Source organism: Sarcophilus harrisii, chromosome 1 (assembly GCF_902635505.1).
Source record: "Sarcophilus harrisii chromosome 1, mSarHar1.11, whole genome shotgun sequence".
In the NCBI taxonomy this organism is placed as follows: domain Eukaryota; kingdom Metazoa; phylum Chordata; class Mammalia; order Dasyuromorphia; family Dasyuridae; genus Sarcophilus; species Sarcophilus harrisii.
In genome coordinates, this window is record NC_045426.1 from 108,447,901 (window position 1) to 108,462,290 (window position 14,390).

Consider the following 14,390-nt stretch of genomic DNA (forward strand, 5'->3'; position numbering starts at 1 on the left):
CATAAACTAAAATCATAGCATATCCAGAAAATGGAAAGTTGTCTCAAGCCATGGTTTTAAAAAGGCATCATTTTTTACCCTGAGGAGCTCTTTGCAGCTCCAGAGATTTCTAAACATTTAAAACAATATTTTAATGGAGAAGTGTCAGATTGGGCAGAATTTTGTGTTTAGTCTACTAAGAAAGTCATGGAATTTTTATAGTGTGATCAAGGTCACTAATCAAATGAGAAGATAGAATGAAGTCATACTTTATGGAACTTCATTTATTGTGTTACAGTTTTACATTTCTATCTTTGAATTTTTAAAAAAAGGCAAGTGATAAAAGGGATGATTCCAGATCTCCTCATTATAAATACACTGACTAGGGTGTCATTCTTGGCTTCTTCACTACAGTAACAGTGGCTTAATCAAGAAATGTTTCTGGGGATTTCAGCAATTTTATTGGTGCTTTCTTCTACTAACAGAGAGAAAGACAGATGAGACTGTACAAGTTAATGAGAAAGAATGAGTGAAGATGTGGAAGACTTTGAATGTTAGCATAAGGAGATCAGAAGAAATACAAAGACATTCACAAAGTCTTGATGGAAAACTTTAGTATCAATCGTGAGACAAGGGAGACCTGGCACAGAACTGCTTAGCATGGCATGTCTACATCAAAGAAGGTGCTATGTTCTATACACAAGGTAGATTCATGGTAGCAAAATAGAAACATGAGATACACAAATTTAGACATCTCCATTCCAAATGTTCAAATGAACTATTTGTGGTAGAACTTTCCAAGATCATTTTGAACTGATCAGCCACTGTAGAGTACTCTGTACCTTGACCCCAACATCATGATGTCATTGGTCCACTTTAAATATGAAGACAAATAATAACAATAAACTTGAATTTTAATCACAGGTTTAAGAATTTCAGAATTCATCTAGTCCTCCATTTCACACATAGAAAAAACTGAGGTGCAAAAAAAAAAAATGTGACTTACCCAAATTTCTAAATGTACGTAGTAGCATAGCCTAGTTATAAAGACTCCAGGCTTTTGATTAAATCTAGCATTCTTTTGGCAGAAGGTCTGTCCCTGGCATAACAATTTATTTTTCTTCTCTCTTAAGTACTACTTGAGGAATACTTTTTTACATAATCAGACTGTATGTTAACACAATGAATTATCACTACCAATTTCCATATTAGAGATGGGGGAATGAAGGAAATACATCTATCAAAGAACTGGTTAGATTTATTTTATACATATTTCTAGCTATCTTTGACATTTTATTTTAGAAAGGTACGTTCTTATTTCACTTGTAAATAACAACTAGAAAATGTGCCTTTGTGATGTGCAGTATGTGGATTCAAGTGCTAAAAAGGAAAGAAAGAAGTTGATGCTAAGAATAGGACACTCAGAAACAAGAACAGAAGTAGTAGAAGGGGCAATAATAATTGAGTTTTGGTGTAGGCAAGCTTCTGAATTTAAGGAACTTCAGCTTAAGAAAATCAGAAGTGATTAGGAAATTCAAAAGTGCAATTTGAGATTAAGTAACCAGGAAAGTTTAATTAAGGTGGAAAGCTCAGAGAGTCTTTGGCCCAAAAGGGGAACCATTACCAACTTGGGAGAAGTTGATAGCATCCAAAGAAAACTGTGGAACTCTAAGACCTATGGCTCAGTGATAGAGTATATATTCTTTTCATGAATTGATAATATTTAATGGATAAAGTGGGGGCATTTTCTAAATATGTGTTCAATGTTTTAACTGGTCAAAACAATATGGTGGAATATACCAACATGCAGAGAAAGGAACATCCATCTCTAAATCCTTGGTACAGAAATGCTGAATAAACAAACACTGAATACACTCAAGCTAAAGAAATAAAGTTCAGATGTTATAGTGCTATTTGTAGTTCAATTCCTCTTTTTGTTTATTTTTACTTTCCTGAGTCAAACTCTTGTTTTGTAAAATTGTTTTAAAAAATCCAAAGAACATCACAAATAAAGACCTTAAATGGATTGTTCTTTTCCCCCAATCAAATCAAAACAAAATGTATCAGGTTGCTAAGAAAAATCATAAAAGTCAAATTAGATGAAGAAAGACCAACTCATCATCTTAAGAACCTGACTATCAATTTATTACTTAAGACCTTTAGGCTTCAATTTCTTACTCACTTCCTTTCTCTCCCTTCCTAGGCTCTGGCCCTGGACTGACTTCCTTTCTATGCCCTTTATTACTCTCTGTTTTAATTCTTTTACTTTCTTACTCAACTTTCCCTAGAACAAAAGACTCCCAAGAGCCTAGGTCACGAAAATATGAAACAATCAATCTGTTGATGAAAATGAGAGCCAGTGTCACTGATTTTGGGTATTCTCATAGTTGGCATTAGCCAGCATGCCTAAAATGAGTGGTGGGTTTCAAAAATCTGCCTGAATTTCCAAAGTAGATTTTCTTAATTTGCAATGTACTTTTTTTTTTACTCATTCAACAAATATTTATGAAGGACCTACTATGTTCCAATATTATTCCTAAATTAAATACTCTTTCAGAAGTTTATATTCTATTTTGGGAATCCATCAATCAACACACATTCATTAAGTACCTATTATGCCTAGCACAGGGCACACAGTGACAAAAGTTATTGTGTTCAAGATGCTTACATTCTATTTGGGAAAAACATCAATCAACCAATCAACAAAAAATTATTTAGCGATTATTATGTGCCAAACATTATGTTAGACCTTAGAAATAAAAAGGAAAATAAAATGAAAGCTTCCTCACCCTCTAGGGAAATGTTTTATCAGAAGAGATGATATGTATATATGCATACATACATACATATACACACATATAAGTATTTGTATTTTATCCTGGTACAATCAAAATATAATTGCTGAGGTTTCTTCAGCAGGAAAGTGAAAAGATCCAGCATATGCTTTAAGATTAGCAATTTGGCATCTAGATGGAAAATGAATAGAAAAGAGAGATGAGGCAGGGAATCCAATACCATGATTTTGGGATACAAGAAGAACATAAGTAACATGATACATATATTCACATCCTTTCCCTCAAGAACAGAGCATAAAATGAAAGGGAAAAAAATGTGAAAGGAGGGAAATGTGGTAGGTGATAAAGTCCTGCCAAAGTCTGTTGGTTACCCACCGGGAGAAAGGTAAAAGCTAGACAAAACAACCAAGATGAATAATAGAATCATGACAGTGTTGGTCTTATTCTGGACTCATATCACAATATGCTGCATTGCTTCTTGAGGAACAGGACAGCTGACAAATGGAGGTGGTCAATGGAGCTGATTGACATGTGAATCCTAGCCTCCTTTCTATGTATGCCATTGGTGGTCTTTATACAATCATGAATTCTGTGGTTATATTTAAATTGTATGTAGCTATAGTTCTTGAAATGTATAGAATGTGCTAGTTGAATCCATTCCTACAAACTTCCCGGCTTAAAATGTCTTCCCACCCCCATATATTATTCACTCACAAATAAGTAATGAATCTATCTTTACTTCATTGTATTTTGCATTTATTTGAGCCTTTGCCTTATGGTACTTCTCTTAGGAGTGATTGGCAGACACATAATTATGGCTAACAGTTTTGTTCCCATACTGAGTGCATATGGTGGTGTCTGTCTTTGGTTAACAGCTGTACCTTCTGTTTGTAGAAACTAGTGGGGCTCTGTCTCTGCCTCACCAAATCCAAACAGTATTTTTGCTCAATGGAACCATTTTACCTCTAACTGCTACACATCAAGCACTATATTTTCCAAGCAGTATTACTAAATCACACTGCTGCAAAGTTATGCTTTAAGGAAAATTCCATGTGCAAAATAACCAAAATGATCAAAATACTAGTTATGATTATGAAGACACATAAAACCAATTGGATGTGAAAATTTTACCTCATATATACCTAGAATTACCAAACTTAAGACATGAAAATAAAATTTGGATATTCCATGTACATTGTTAAACTAATAATTTACATATACTACCACCAGACCCAAAGCAACTACATTCTAAGATAATTGAAAGAATTAGTAAATATAATTGCTGAGTCACTGTCACTGATATTTGAAAGATTATGGGGAAAAAATAGAAGTAGTATATGTCTTGAAAAGGGCAAATGTTCCATTTTCCAAAAACTGGAGACTACTATCTATAGAATACAGTCTATAAACTTTAGCCGATTGGAGTTGTTCTTGATTTGGATTTGGAATTGTTTTCTCATCATATCTTTTTTTTTTTTTAAATCATCATTCTGGTCCCCTCCTACTAAAAACCTTGTACTCTACTGCTGGGTCCCTTAGCCCTAATTTGGGCTTTCCTCAAGTCTGAGACTCAGTACTACTTAAAGACTATCTATCTCCTCACTATACCCTTCCCCAATAAAATGTGACCTCTCTAAGGAGAGAAATTATTTTTCTTACTTGTATATGTGTCTCTAATGCTTAGCACAGTTTATCTGTGCTATTATGTCTTAATAAATATTCCCTGGCAAAAACTTCGTATGTTTTTATTTAATAGAAGTTTTGCAGACATCTAGAAAATGAAGCAGTGGTTACAAAGAGCTATTATTCTTTACCAAGAATAGCTCATCTCAGTTCAATCCAATTCTCTCTCTTTTCAGCAAGATTATTAGATAGTAGATTAGGCGAATGTTGTACTTTATCTAGATTTGACAAAACCTAAAATATTAAGTTATAAATATGAAATCTAAAATACTAAAATACCATTATTGTAGATAAACTTAAAAGATATGTTCTAAATCTGGCATTTTTATTTTTCCTCAGTGATTACAACTTTGGAGAGAGTGTCCATCTGTTTTTTAAATCCTATTATTTGTCTTTATTACTTCTGTGTTAATAACTGATTTTTTTTATGTGATTAACACTACAATATATTATTTTAAAAGTTTTATCACCTTTGTACCATTCTGGAATTTCTTGCTATTGCCTTTGATTTATGTGGTAATTTTTAATCTCAGACATCTGGATCATTGAGGTGAAAAAAATTTCCCAGTCACATATCTAGTATATGTCAGTGGTAAGACTTGAACAAAGGCTTCTTAATGCAGCATTCAATACAGAGTTGCCTCTTAACTGTGTGGTGTGTCAACATAAATAACAAGTGTGATCTTATGCTGCATTAAAGATGCATAGAGTCCAGAATGAAAGAGATTATATACTGGTCATAGCATATCAGCAGTGTTGTCTTCTGTTACAAGTATCATATTACATAGATATTGATAAACTAGCAAATGTCCTTTGAATACAGGATGGTTGAGGTTTTTGAGAACATGCTATATGAGGATCATTTGAAATAAAGATATTTAGACTATAGAACTGAAGAATTAGGGGAGAATTTCTAGATTTCTCAGAAGGGCTATCATAAGGAAGAGGAATTACATTTATTCTGGTTGTCTCTTGAGGACAGAATTATGATAAGAGAAATGGGTGAAAGTTGCTTAGATTTAAGCTGGAAGGAAGAAAAAGAGCTTAATGATTAGAATGACCCCAAAGTAAAATGGGTTATCTTGCAAAATAGATTCCTCCTCACTTGAGATGGTCAAGAGAAGGCTGGATGACAATTTGTGAAGGAAAAAAATAATAATACAGAAGGATTTTTCAGTCATACATGAGTTGAATAAGATTGCTCATGATATTCCCATCTAACTCAGAGTTTGTCTTATCAAAATAGAGATGCAGTATGGGTTAGTGGAGAGAATGAAGGCTAATGTCTTTGGAGTCAATAAGGCTTGTATTCCTGTCTCTGATATGTACTGGCTATGTGACCACAGAAATCATAAACAAGTCATTTAGTATCAAGCTGAAAAGTTTATATTTAGGATGATACTCTCTTATCATTAATAATATCACAGATATAGGGCACAAGCCCACCTGTGAATACCATAACTCACATACATGTATACACACATACACAGAGTTATATTCAGTTCTTACATACAGATGCCAATCAATCTAATTAAGTTCATTTTTTAAAGAAGGTTCTCAGGGTTTAATAATATGTAGCAACCTCATATTTTGTATACACACTGAAATTCTGTCTGGTCAAATATTTATCTTTTTCCTCTCCTTCTTTTCCTATCTATACCTGTGTTAGAGTGACAGAAAAGACAAAATAAATCATTTGGATTAGGTATTACTTGTTTTAACTAAGTGATATTGTAGACAATTAGTACTTCATTTGTGAAATCTATAAGTCATTCATGAGTGATACATATTAAAACATTTGGACCTTTAATTGAAGAAATAATAGATTAAAAATACTAAAACTGATAAACACCTAACTGAAATCACTTGCTAAGTTTCAAAATGAAACCTACTTAAAGATGTTTTTTTTTAACAATTAAATTAACACCACTGATTATTCATTGCAGTTCTATGCTAATTTATACATCCACCAACCTCTCCTCCCCCTCTCCCACACTTTTGCATTGCAATTTTTATGGTGGTTTCCTGGTACTTTCTTCAAAGTAACCAATTGTATATATTACAATCTTATTTTCATCATGATTAAAGGAGTGATTGCCCTTATATAAATACTTAATACTGAGTACTTTTCACAGGAGTAATGAAATATTTCAATGGCTATGTGATCTCACATTATATGAGTACTGCCAACAATAATGTAGACACTCATGTATGTTTACCTAACCTATATGACTCTTGTCTCTATATTCTGCCATGTTTTGCATAGTCAACAAAATATTCTAGGGACCTTCTTTGATTTCTTCTGACATAATGAGGAGCACACGAGCCTATCCAACAATTATTCCTACCACTCATATATCTGGAATTAAATTCAAGTCAATCAATAAATCAGTGTCAATCTATAAACATTTATTAAGTGCTTGTTACGTGCTGTCAAGTTAGCTGCCAAAATAATCTTCCTAAAACACAAGTCAGACCAAGTCACTCTTCTGTTTAAGATTCTAATTAGCTCCCTACCATTTCCTCAGCTTGGTATTTCACAATATTTCACAGTTTAAATACTCTCTACATCAATATACATACTTTGCTTGGTTTTTCTTGTACTCAGCTTAGATATTTCACCTTCAGACTTTTACCTAGGACAGCACACACCTGGACTGAACTATCATCAACCCCACTTCTTAGACTAACTTTCAAGCCTCAACTCCTCTACTACCTCCAAAAATGTCTTTCTCCCTTAACTCTTCTCATTTGACTGTGTGATTGTAGTATCTATAACCCAGCCCAAGAAGAATATAATCTCCCTGAGGGCAGAAACTGCTTTTCATTTTATCCCTGTATCCTTAGAGCTTGATATATAGTAGATGCTTAAAAAATTCTTGGTGGATTAAATTGAAACTTGTTCTAAGAAAATCTCCTTCACAGATTAACATAGAACCATCAGTTCTAATGTGGATATTGTGTTTCTCCTTAGTTTAATGATTCCATATATTCCAGACAGAAAAGATATCAATTAATGTAACAGCTTTTAAAGTGGACATACTATGTGATAAAAATTAGATAAGACAACATATCTTTGGCAACAACACATAAAAGGAAACAAAAATATATCTAGGGCCTTCAGCTCTTTCATTGACATTTCCTAGATTTCAGGGTTTTTCTTCTTATTTTTGTCCAAACATTTACATGATAGAAACAAATATGTCATCACCCCAATAATGAACTTTCAATTCCTGGAAGGCATTGATTGAATGTCAGTAATACCTTGTCTATGTTAGATGGATATTAAGTGTTTCTTAAATTGAACAAAAGACAAGAATCCATGATAAATGGATATATACAGAAACATTATACACAGGATATACAGTATCTCATTACTGTGGGATGAGGCAGACGGCAGTCAAGCCATAAGGATAAGCAATGGACTCAGATAGCTGTGTCAGATTGTAACCTAGCTGAACTTCTGTATCCTCCATTTGAGAAAAAAAAAAAAAAATGGAGACATCAATAGTTGCACTACTTTACAGGATTGTTTTTAAGAAAAGCATTGCTTATATATTGTATTGCATTAAACAGAGGATGATATAAGCTAATATCTTGTATAAAATTGTATTAGAGATCTTGCAAGTTTTATTTTTTATGACATTGAGTTGGTGAACCAAGTTCTTTTGGAATATTTTCAGAAGCTGTTTTTTTTGTTTTGATTTGTTTTATAGAGACTTGAGTGGGACAACGTGAAGCACTTGTGAAGAAAGTAGATTGAAAGGTAAAGTGAGAACGTGACCCTAAAAGAATGGCTCTTCTCTCTGTTTGCTATGGTAACTTCAAGATGTTTAGTTGTCTACCGAGGTTCTCGAAAGTGCAATAAGACTGGAACTAAGTAAACACAACTGGCTGGTTCGTTTTACTGCCCAGTTCCCAGAATCTGCAAAATCAGTCAAGTGAATCCCTTCTGCTGCCCAGCTCCCTCCACTCCACCTCCTCCCCAGGATTCCACTCTCTTGCTGCTGAGCCCCTCCCCCCGCTGGAAGCAAGATTTGGCAAAGAAGGAAGGCTGGCTCATAGACCAGTTGCTTTTCATTTATTTTCTTTTTCCATGCACCCGTACTAAGTTTTCCCGAGTATTGAATTCACTGGTTAACATTTGCCAAATCAGTGACCACAAATGTATACTACAGAGGACGGAAAAGAAGAAATTACCAAGTCTGGAGATCACCTGCTCCCCAGGATCAAAGATGCCAAAGTCATATGACTTCCCCAGTACACAGCTGGGGAGAAGGAGGTTAGAGAAGCTATTCAGAGTGTCTATTGTGACCCCCACGGGATCATTGTTTTAGGATCCAGCTGTGGAGGATCGAGGGGAAACAAGGGCCTCTAGAGAAACTGCAGCTGCTGCCCCACTAACCCCAGACACCTGGCCACCACCTTCCCATAACTCAGACAGTGAGCCATCCGATCGGATCCGTCAGAAATTGGCGACTCCTGACAATGCAACTGGGGCACTATCTGGAGCGGTCTCCTCTTCCCTCCCCTCCCCCCGCAAAAAAAAAAAAAAATCACATGTCAAACGGAGGAGAATAGTTGCATATCATCCGACTCAACTCGACTCCCTTGTTTTACACATGAAGGTGGCTGAGACCCAGATTAGAGAAGTGACTTAATAAGGTCACCAAGTTTCAAACTACAAGAGCTAGAAGGACCAAATGGATTTTCTGTCCCAGCTCCCCTCACAGGATCTGATGTTTAGATCACTGGGTCCATCCCTCATTTTATAAACGAGGAAACTGAGACTCAAGAGAGAATAGGTAACATGTCCACCACTAGCAAATGATAAATCCAAACCGCCAGGTGGAGGGTTTAGAATCCTGGATTCGTAGTCCAGAAGACATGGGATTCCATACTGGTTTGGCCACTTGCCTGTAGGACCTTGGAAAAGCTCCTAAATATTTCTGGGAGCCTCAAATATTCTCATGTATAAATCGAAGGAATTGGCCTCGATGATCTCTAAGGTCCCATCCAGTCAAAACCTATGACTTCTCTGAGCCTCATTTTCCTCTTACGGGTGGTTATGAACTTCATCTCGAAAGATCCTGACAGTTTAAAATTCTGTAATCCCACTAAATTCCAAGACCTCAGTTTTATTCTCTGTAAAATGGGCGCTTTGAATGATTCGATCTTGAAGGTCCTTTTCTTAGCCAGGCTCTTTCCAAGTCCAGTTGCTCTTTTCACAAAGCAAGGCAGCTTCAAAGTTTTTCTAGCTTGATTTCTTTCTTAATTTTCCTTTCTTAGTTATTATGTAAATAAACAATCAGCCTTGGGAATGGGGAAGACTTTAAGAGCAGAAACTGGGAGGGAAATAGGGGGAGGAGAAAAAGCTAGGCACACCTTGACAGCTCTAACCCAAAGTACATAGGGAAGAGTAGAATCCGCCTGCCACTGGAGCGAACTCTGACCGAGCAAAGTTCAGGGTAAACAAACGCTTTGGTCAGTAGCTTTCCTCTCTACTTTTTCCTCCTTCCCTCCTCCTCCCACCTCCCCCAGCATCACGCACACGCGCCCTCTACTCCTCCCCCACCATCCTCCTCCGTCCTGCTCTGGGTTGCATTCAATAGAGCATTAGTACCCCAGCTTAGAACTACACTTGTCACAACCTCCTCCCCCTCCCCCGTTTAGCACCCCCGCTTTCCGCGACCCGCTTGGTTCTGCTTGCGGCGGAAGTGCAGCTCGCTACTCACCATCTCCCGCTTGAGAAGATGTAGCTTCGTTTCCAGTCTTTCCAGAGCACTGGAGTTATTACGTCTAGGAGAGCCAGAGGCTGGGGAGGACGAAGAAGAGGAAAAAGAAGAGGGAGACAAGCTGCAGCTGCTGCTGCTGCTGCTGCTGCACCCCCTGCCCAAGTCCTTGTCCTTGTCTTGGTCTCTGTCCCTGCCCGGCTCCTCCCCACGGAGCGACCGGACTAGGCTCTCTGGCACTTTGCGCCCCAGCTTCAGTTCGATGTCTCTCAGATCTAGCAGTGGGCCGTCTTCCATGGCTTCTTCTTTTCTAAATTAAAAAAAAAAAATACCCCCCCCAAAAACACACACACACACACACACATACACAAACAAGAAACAAAAAAGAAGCAAAAAACAAAAAAACAACACTCCAGGCTCTTCGGATTAAAGAGAGCTGCAGCCTTTGCAAGCTGCGGCAACCAGAGCAGCAGATTTCCTCCTATATCCTCTCTGAATCTAACCGCGGCGTGCAGAGTTCATCGTTCTTTCCAAGGTCTAGTATTAGCCTCTTGAGATTCACACAGGCAGCAAATTGGAGTAGGGACCACAGCTAACTAGGGGTAGTGGCTCATCTGAAAATAGTTCATAATTATTATTGGGTTAATATCTTTTTTTGGGGGGGGGACGCGCTGCAAAATAGTCGCGACTTCGGAAAAATATATAAAAATTGTTTTATCTTATAAGGGGAAAAAAATCTCAATAACTGACCATTCACACCATTGCAGTGTTCACTGACTGCCATCTGCAACAGCACGGCAACAATATAAGGATGCAGTAACACTCCTGGATTGTTTCATTTTCCAACCGTATGTCTCCAAGTTTTCAGATTTATCTTGTAGTGTCAAAAATCTCTGGTCACTGAAAAAGCCGGTATTGTGTACATGTATTAAAGAGAGATACTCAGCATAGCTGGAGTTCAACTGCTTCTTGGAAGTTAACACGACTGAACTCCTTCTCCTTTGGGCAGTTTGATCCAAGTCATTGTGTTTCTCGGATCCTCTGAAACTTTAAACCCCACTGGCAGGTGGACCAAAGCAGGGCCAACCCTTGTACCGTAAATCACAGAAAAGAAGAGCAAATCTCAATCATTCTAATCCTACTGGTCGTAAGGGAGTATGGGCGTCACATTTTTTAGGGAGTCTCTAGTAGGATCATTAGGTTTCTTGCTCTCTGACACGTAGTTGTTTTTTTTTTTTTTTTAACCTTACACTTTTAAAAAGTATCCCAAGTTAAAGGAAAAAAAGCCAACTGACATTAAGTTATGTCACTGTCCAAAAACTAAGAAAAGAAAGCCCAGCATTTGAGGTATTTCCAAATTACTTTATGTGAAAAAGAAAAAAAAAAGAAAAATTTACCATAACAGTGTTTCAAATTATATACTTTACTAAATGTTTTTAAGTTCCTTACCATAGTCAGAAAACATTGGGAAGCAGCTTGTATAAAGCCTCAGATATATTAAAAAAAAAAAAAAAAAAAGGAAAAATGAACATTTTTTTTTTAAAAGGAAGCCATTGGGAAATTGTTGTTAAAGACTGTTTTTAGCTCTGATTCCACCTAAGCAATGCCACGTCTATTAACCTAAGAGAATTTTACAAAGTAGGTTTCCTCAGAGGTACATGAACCATTGAATTGACTCAGTAATTAGCACTTGGAAATAATATGGTATTTAAAGAACTAGAATGTTTTTACCCCCAAAGACTGTCAAATGATATTTTATTTTCATTGGGATTTTTCAATTAATAGGTTACTCAACTCAATGGAGACCTAATGGATGTTTGAGTTCTGATCTTGCCTGGGATCCATTACTATTGACATCACTGAAGTTTTTCATTTGTATCCATGCAACCTAGAATTTGTGTTCAGTGCATCCTCATTTAGGATACCTTATAAGGCTAGAAAAAGCAAAGTTTACTTAATTGAATTTATTTTTTCAATGTGGTAGGGAAGTCAACATAGCAGAAATCCTAGTGTTCTAATTCTAAATAGCAACAATAACTTGAATGTAGTCAGCATATTGCTGTGTATCAAATGTTTCTTTCAGAGACATCTTTATGGAGTAAGAGAAGAAAGCTAAATCTTAACTTACTGAAGCAACTGCATGCCTTGTCCCATATTTAGGAAAATCCTGTCTTCTTTGATTAAAAAAAATAATTACACTGTAATTTTATGCTAGTTCCAAAAACTTCTCTGATTTTAGGGCAGAGTTTTCTTGCAACTGATTACCTTCTCTGTATACTGTACCTTTTCCCCAATGCTTCTTCCCACCCCCACCTTGTCTGACACAGCTTTTCTCTTCCTTGTTATCTTTTATTCTAGAATCTTCCTTGACACATACTTCTACAGTGGGGCTTGCCAGTTCATGATGTTTCCCTATGTCATTTTTGTTTTTGACAATGTCATCAAAGATACTAGTAAGACACTAAGTAAGATACTTAGTAAGACACAAGTAGCCGGAAACCACCTCCTTCCCAATAAAATCCATGGCACTCGTGTCATTGAACTGTACAGATATGGATGTGATAAAATACCCAGTATTCCCACTTGGCACCTAGAAAGAATAAAAAGAATATCTGTTATCACCTGGGTGTGGCAGGTCTAGAATACGAACTTTTGCAAGACCATTATTGACCTCTCCTTTCCTTCTGGTGTTATGTAAAGATTTTTATACCTGAGGCCCAATATCTTGTCTTTTGATGTTTGTGTATATGAATCCTTTGTCCTGATTCCCTATACTATGGCCTCTGGTTTCATATGCCACTGAGATCTCAAGTAAGCCTTATGCCTTTTCTTGGGTGAATTAAAATGTACCAATAAAAAAGTTCTATTACTTTTAACATTCCTGACCTGATTCTTTTAACCTAAGGAGAGACTACAGTGGAATGAGATAGAAGACTATTCTAATTCTAAAATAGATCAGCTTTTCTTACAAATGCCCATACAAAATAATAACAGCAAATAAATAAATAAAACAATTTTAGCACTTACCAAGTAGTTTCCTCAAACTCATTTTGATATATTACTGGACAATAATTAAATAATTTACTCAAAGTCTTCCCTTAACACCTTGAGCTCTCACTGGCAATTTGCCCTTTCCTGAGTGGAACCAAGCCATCACAGTATTTCCTGGCCATTCCCAAACCATGTCATCTAAACTGTGGTCATCCTCATCATTTTTCTTAACCCTGCTCTAACTCGAGGACCTTTTGTTCTAACAGGTGAATTTTCTTCTTTTCTTGTTCAAAATCAGTCTACCACTATATTACTTCTTGATTATTTCCCAATCAACCATTTCTTCCTCATTTCCCCCTCCCTTTCTACCTCCTATTTATGTGTGTTATCTTCCACCCTTAAAAAATACATTATTTGAGGGTAGGCACTGGCACTGTTGGATAGGTTACTGTGCCATCAACATGATCAATATGAGGAATAAAGAAAATCATGGGAAGGCATATAAACTGATGTAAATTCCAGTCGGCTGAAGTAGGAAAACAATCTATACAGTGATTGCAACAATACAAATATGATTAAATGCTTGTTGAATTTAATTAAACTGAATTCTATTACAAACAAGTTCAACTGGTTTAAAAAAATGTTTAAGATATAGTACAACTTAATATATGATGTATTATGCATTTAAATAGTTATTTTAAATGTAGTTTTGTATTTTAGTTGTTTTTAAAAATGAATCATTGGGACCACAGAAATTCAGTGGGGATAAAATTCATTATCTCTACCACGTATGGCCATATAAGTAGATAAACTTCATAGCAATTTTTTGGGTTACATAAGATTTGAGACACTTGAGAAAGGACTTCTTCCAGAAAAAAAAAAAAAATCTATATCATCTGAACAGTTTCTGTATTGGAGATTAGGTATTTTTGGAGGGGCATTTTTTACTCTTTTTTTGAATAATTTATTATAAAACAGTTAAAAATAATTGGTTTTGGTATTTCATGTTATCTAGACTAATATCATATAATATGTACATGACATAATAGTACAAATATAATTATTTATTATAATTTAAAGAATTACTGCACCACTAGGTGAAAATAAATCCTTTCAGTAATGGGACCTGATCTAGGATTTTGGTATTAGGAATAACTTTTTTGTAAGAAAAACAATATGAGAGGACCTCTCAAATGATTCTATTTGTACG

The 14,390-nt window shown here is 35.9% G+C and overlaps 1 protein-coding gene across 2 annotated transcripts in view; it reads right to left on the reverse strand.

The window, feature by feature from the left end:
* Nucleotides 1-11,233, reverse strand: part of LURAP1L (leucine rich adaptor protein 1 like) — a 53,549-nt gene extending 42,316 nt beyond the window's left edge. Inside the window, exons 1-2 of one of the 2 annotated variants that reach the window (XM_003762143.3) lie at nucleotides 10,940-11,233; nucleotides 10,193-10,803 (exon numbers count right to left, since the gene is read on the reverse strand). In XM_003762143.3, the coding sequence (XP_003762191.1) occupies nucleotides 10,193-10,486 (294 nt within the window). In that variant the 5' untranslated portion in view covers nucleotides 10,487-10,803; nucleotides 10,940-11,233. Of the gene's footprint in view, nucleotides 1-10,192 lie in introns of both variants that reach the window. The other variant, XM_031961788.1, reaches the window with a different exon arrangement.
* Nucleotides 11,234-14,390: the final 3,157 nt, after the last annotated feature.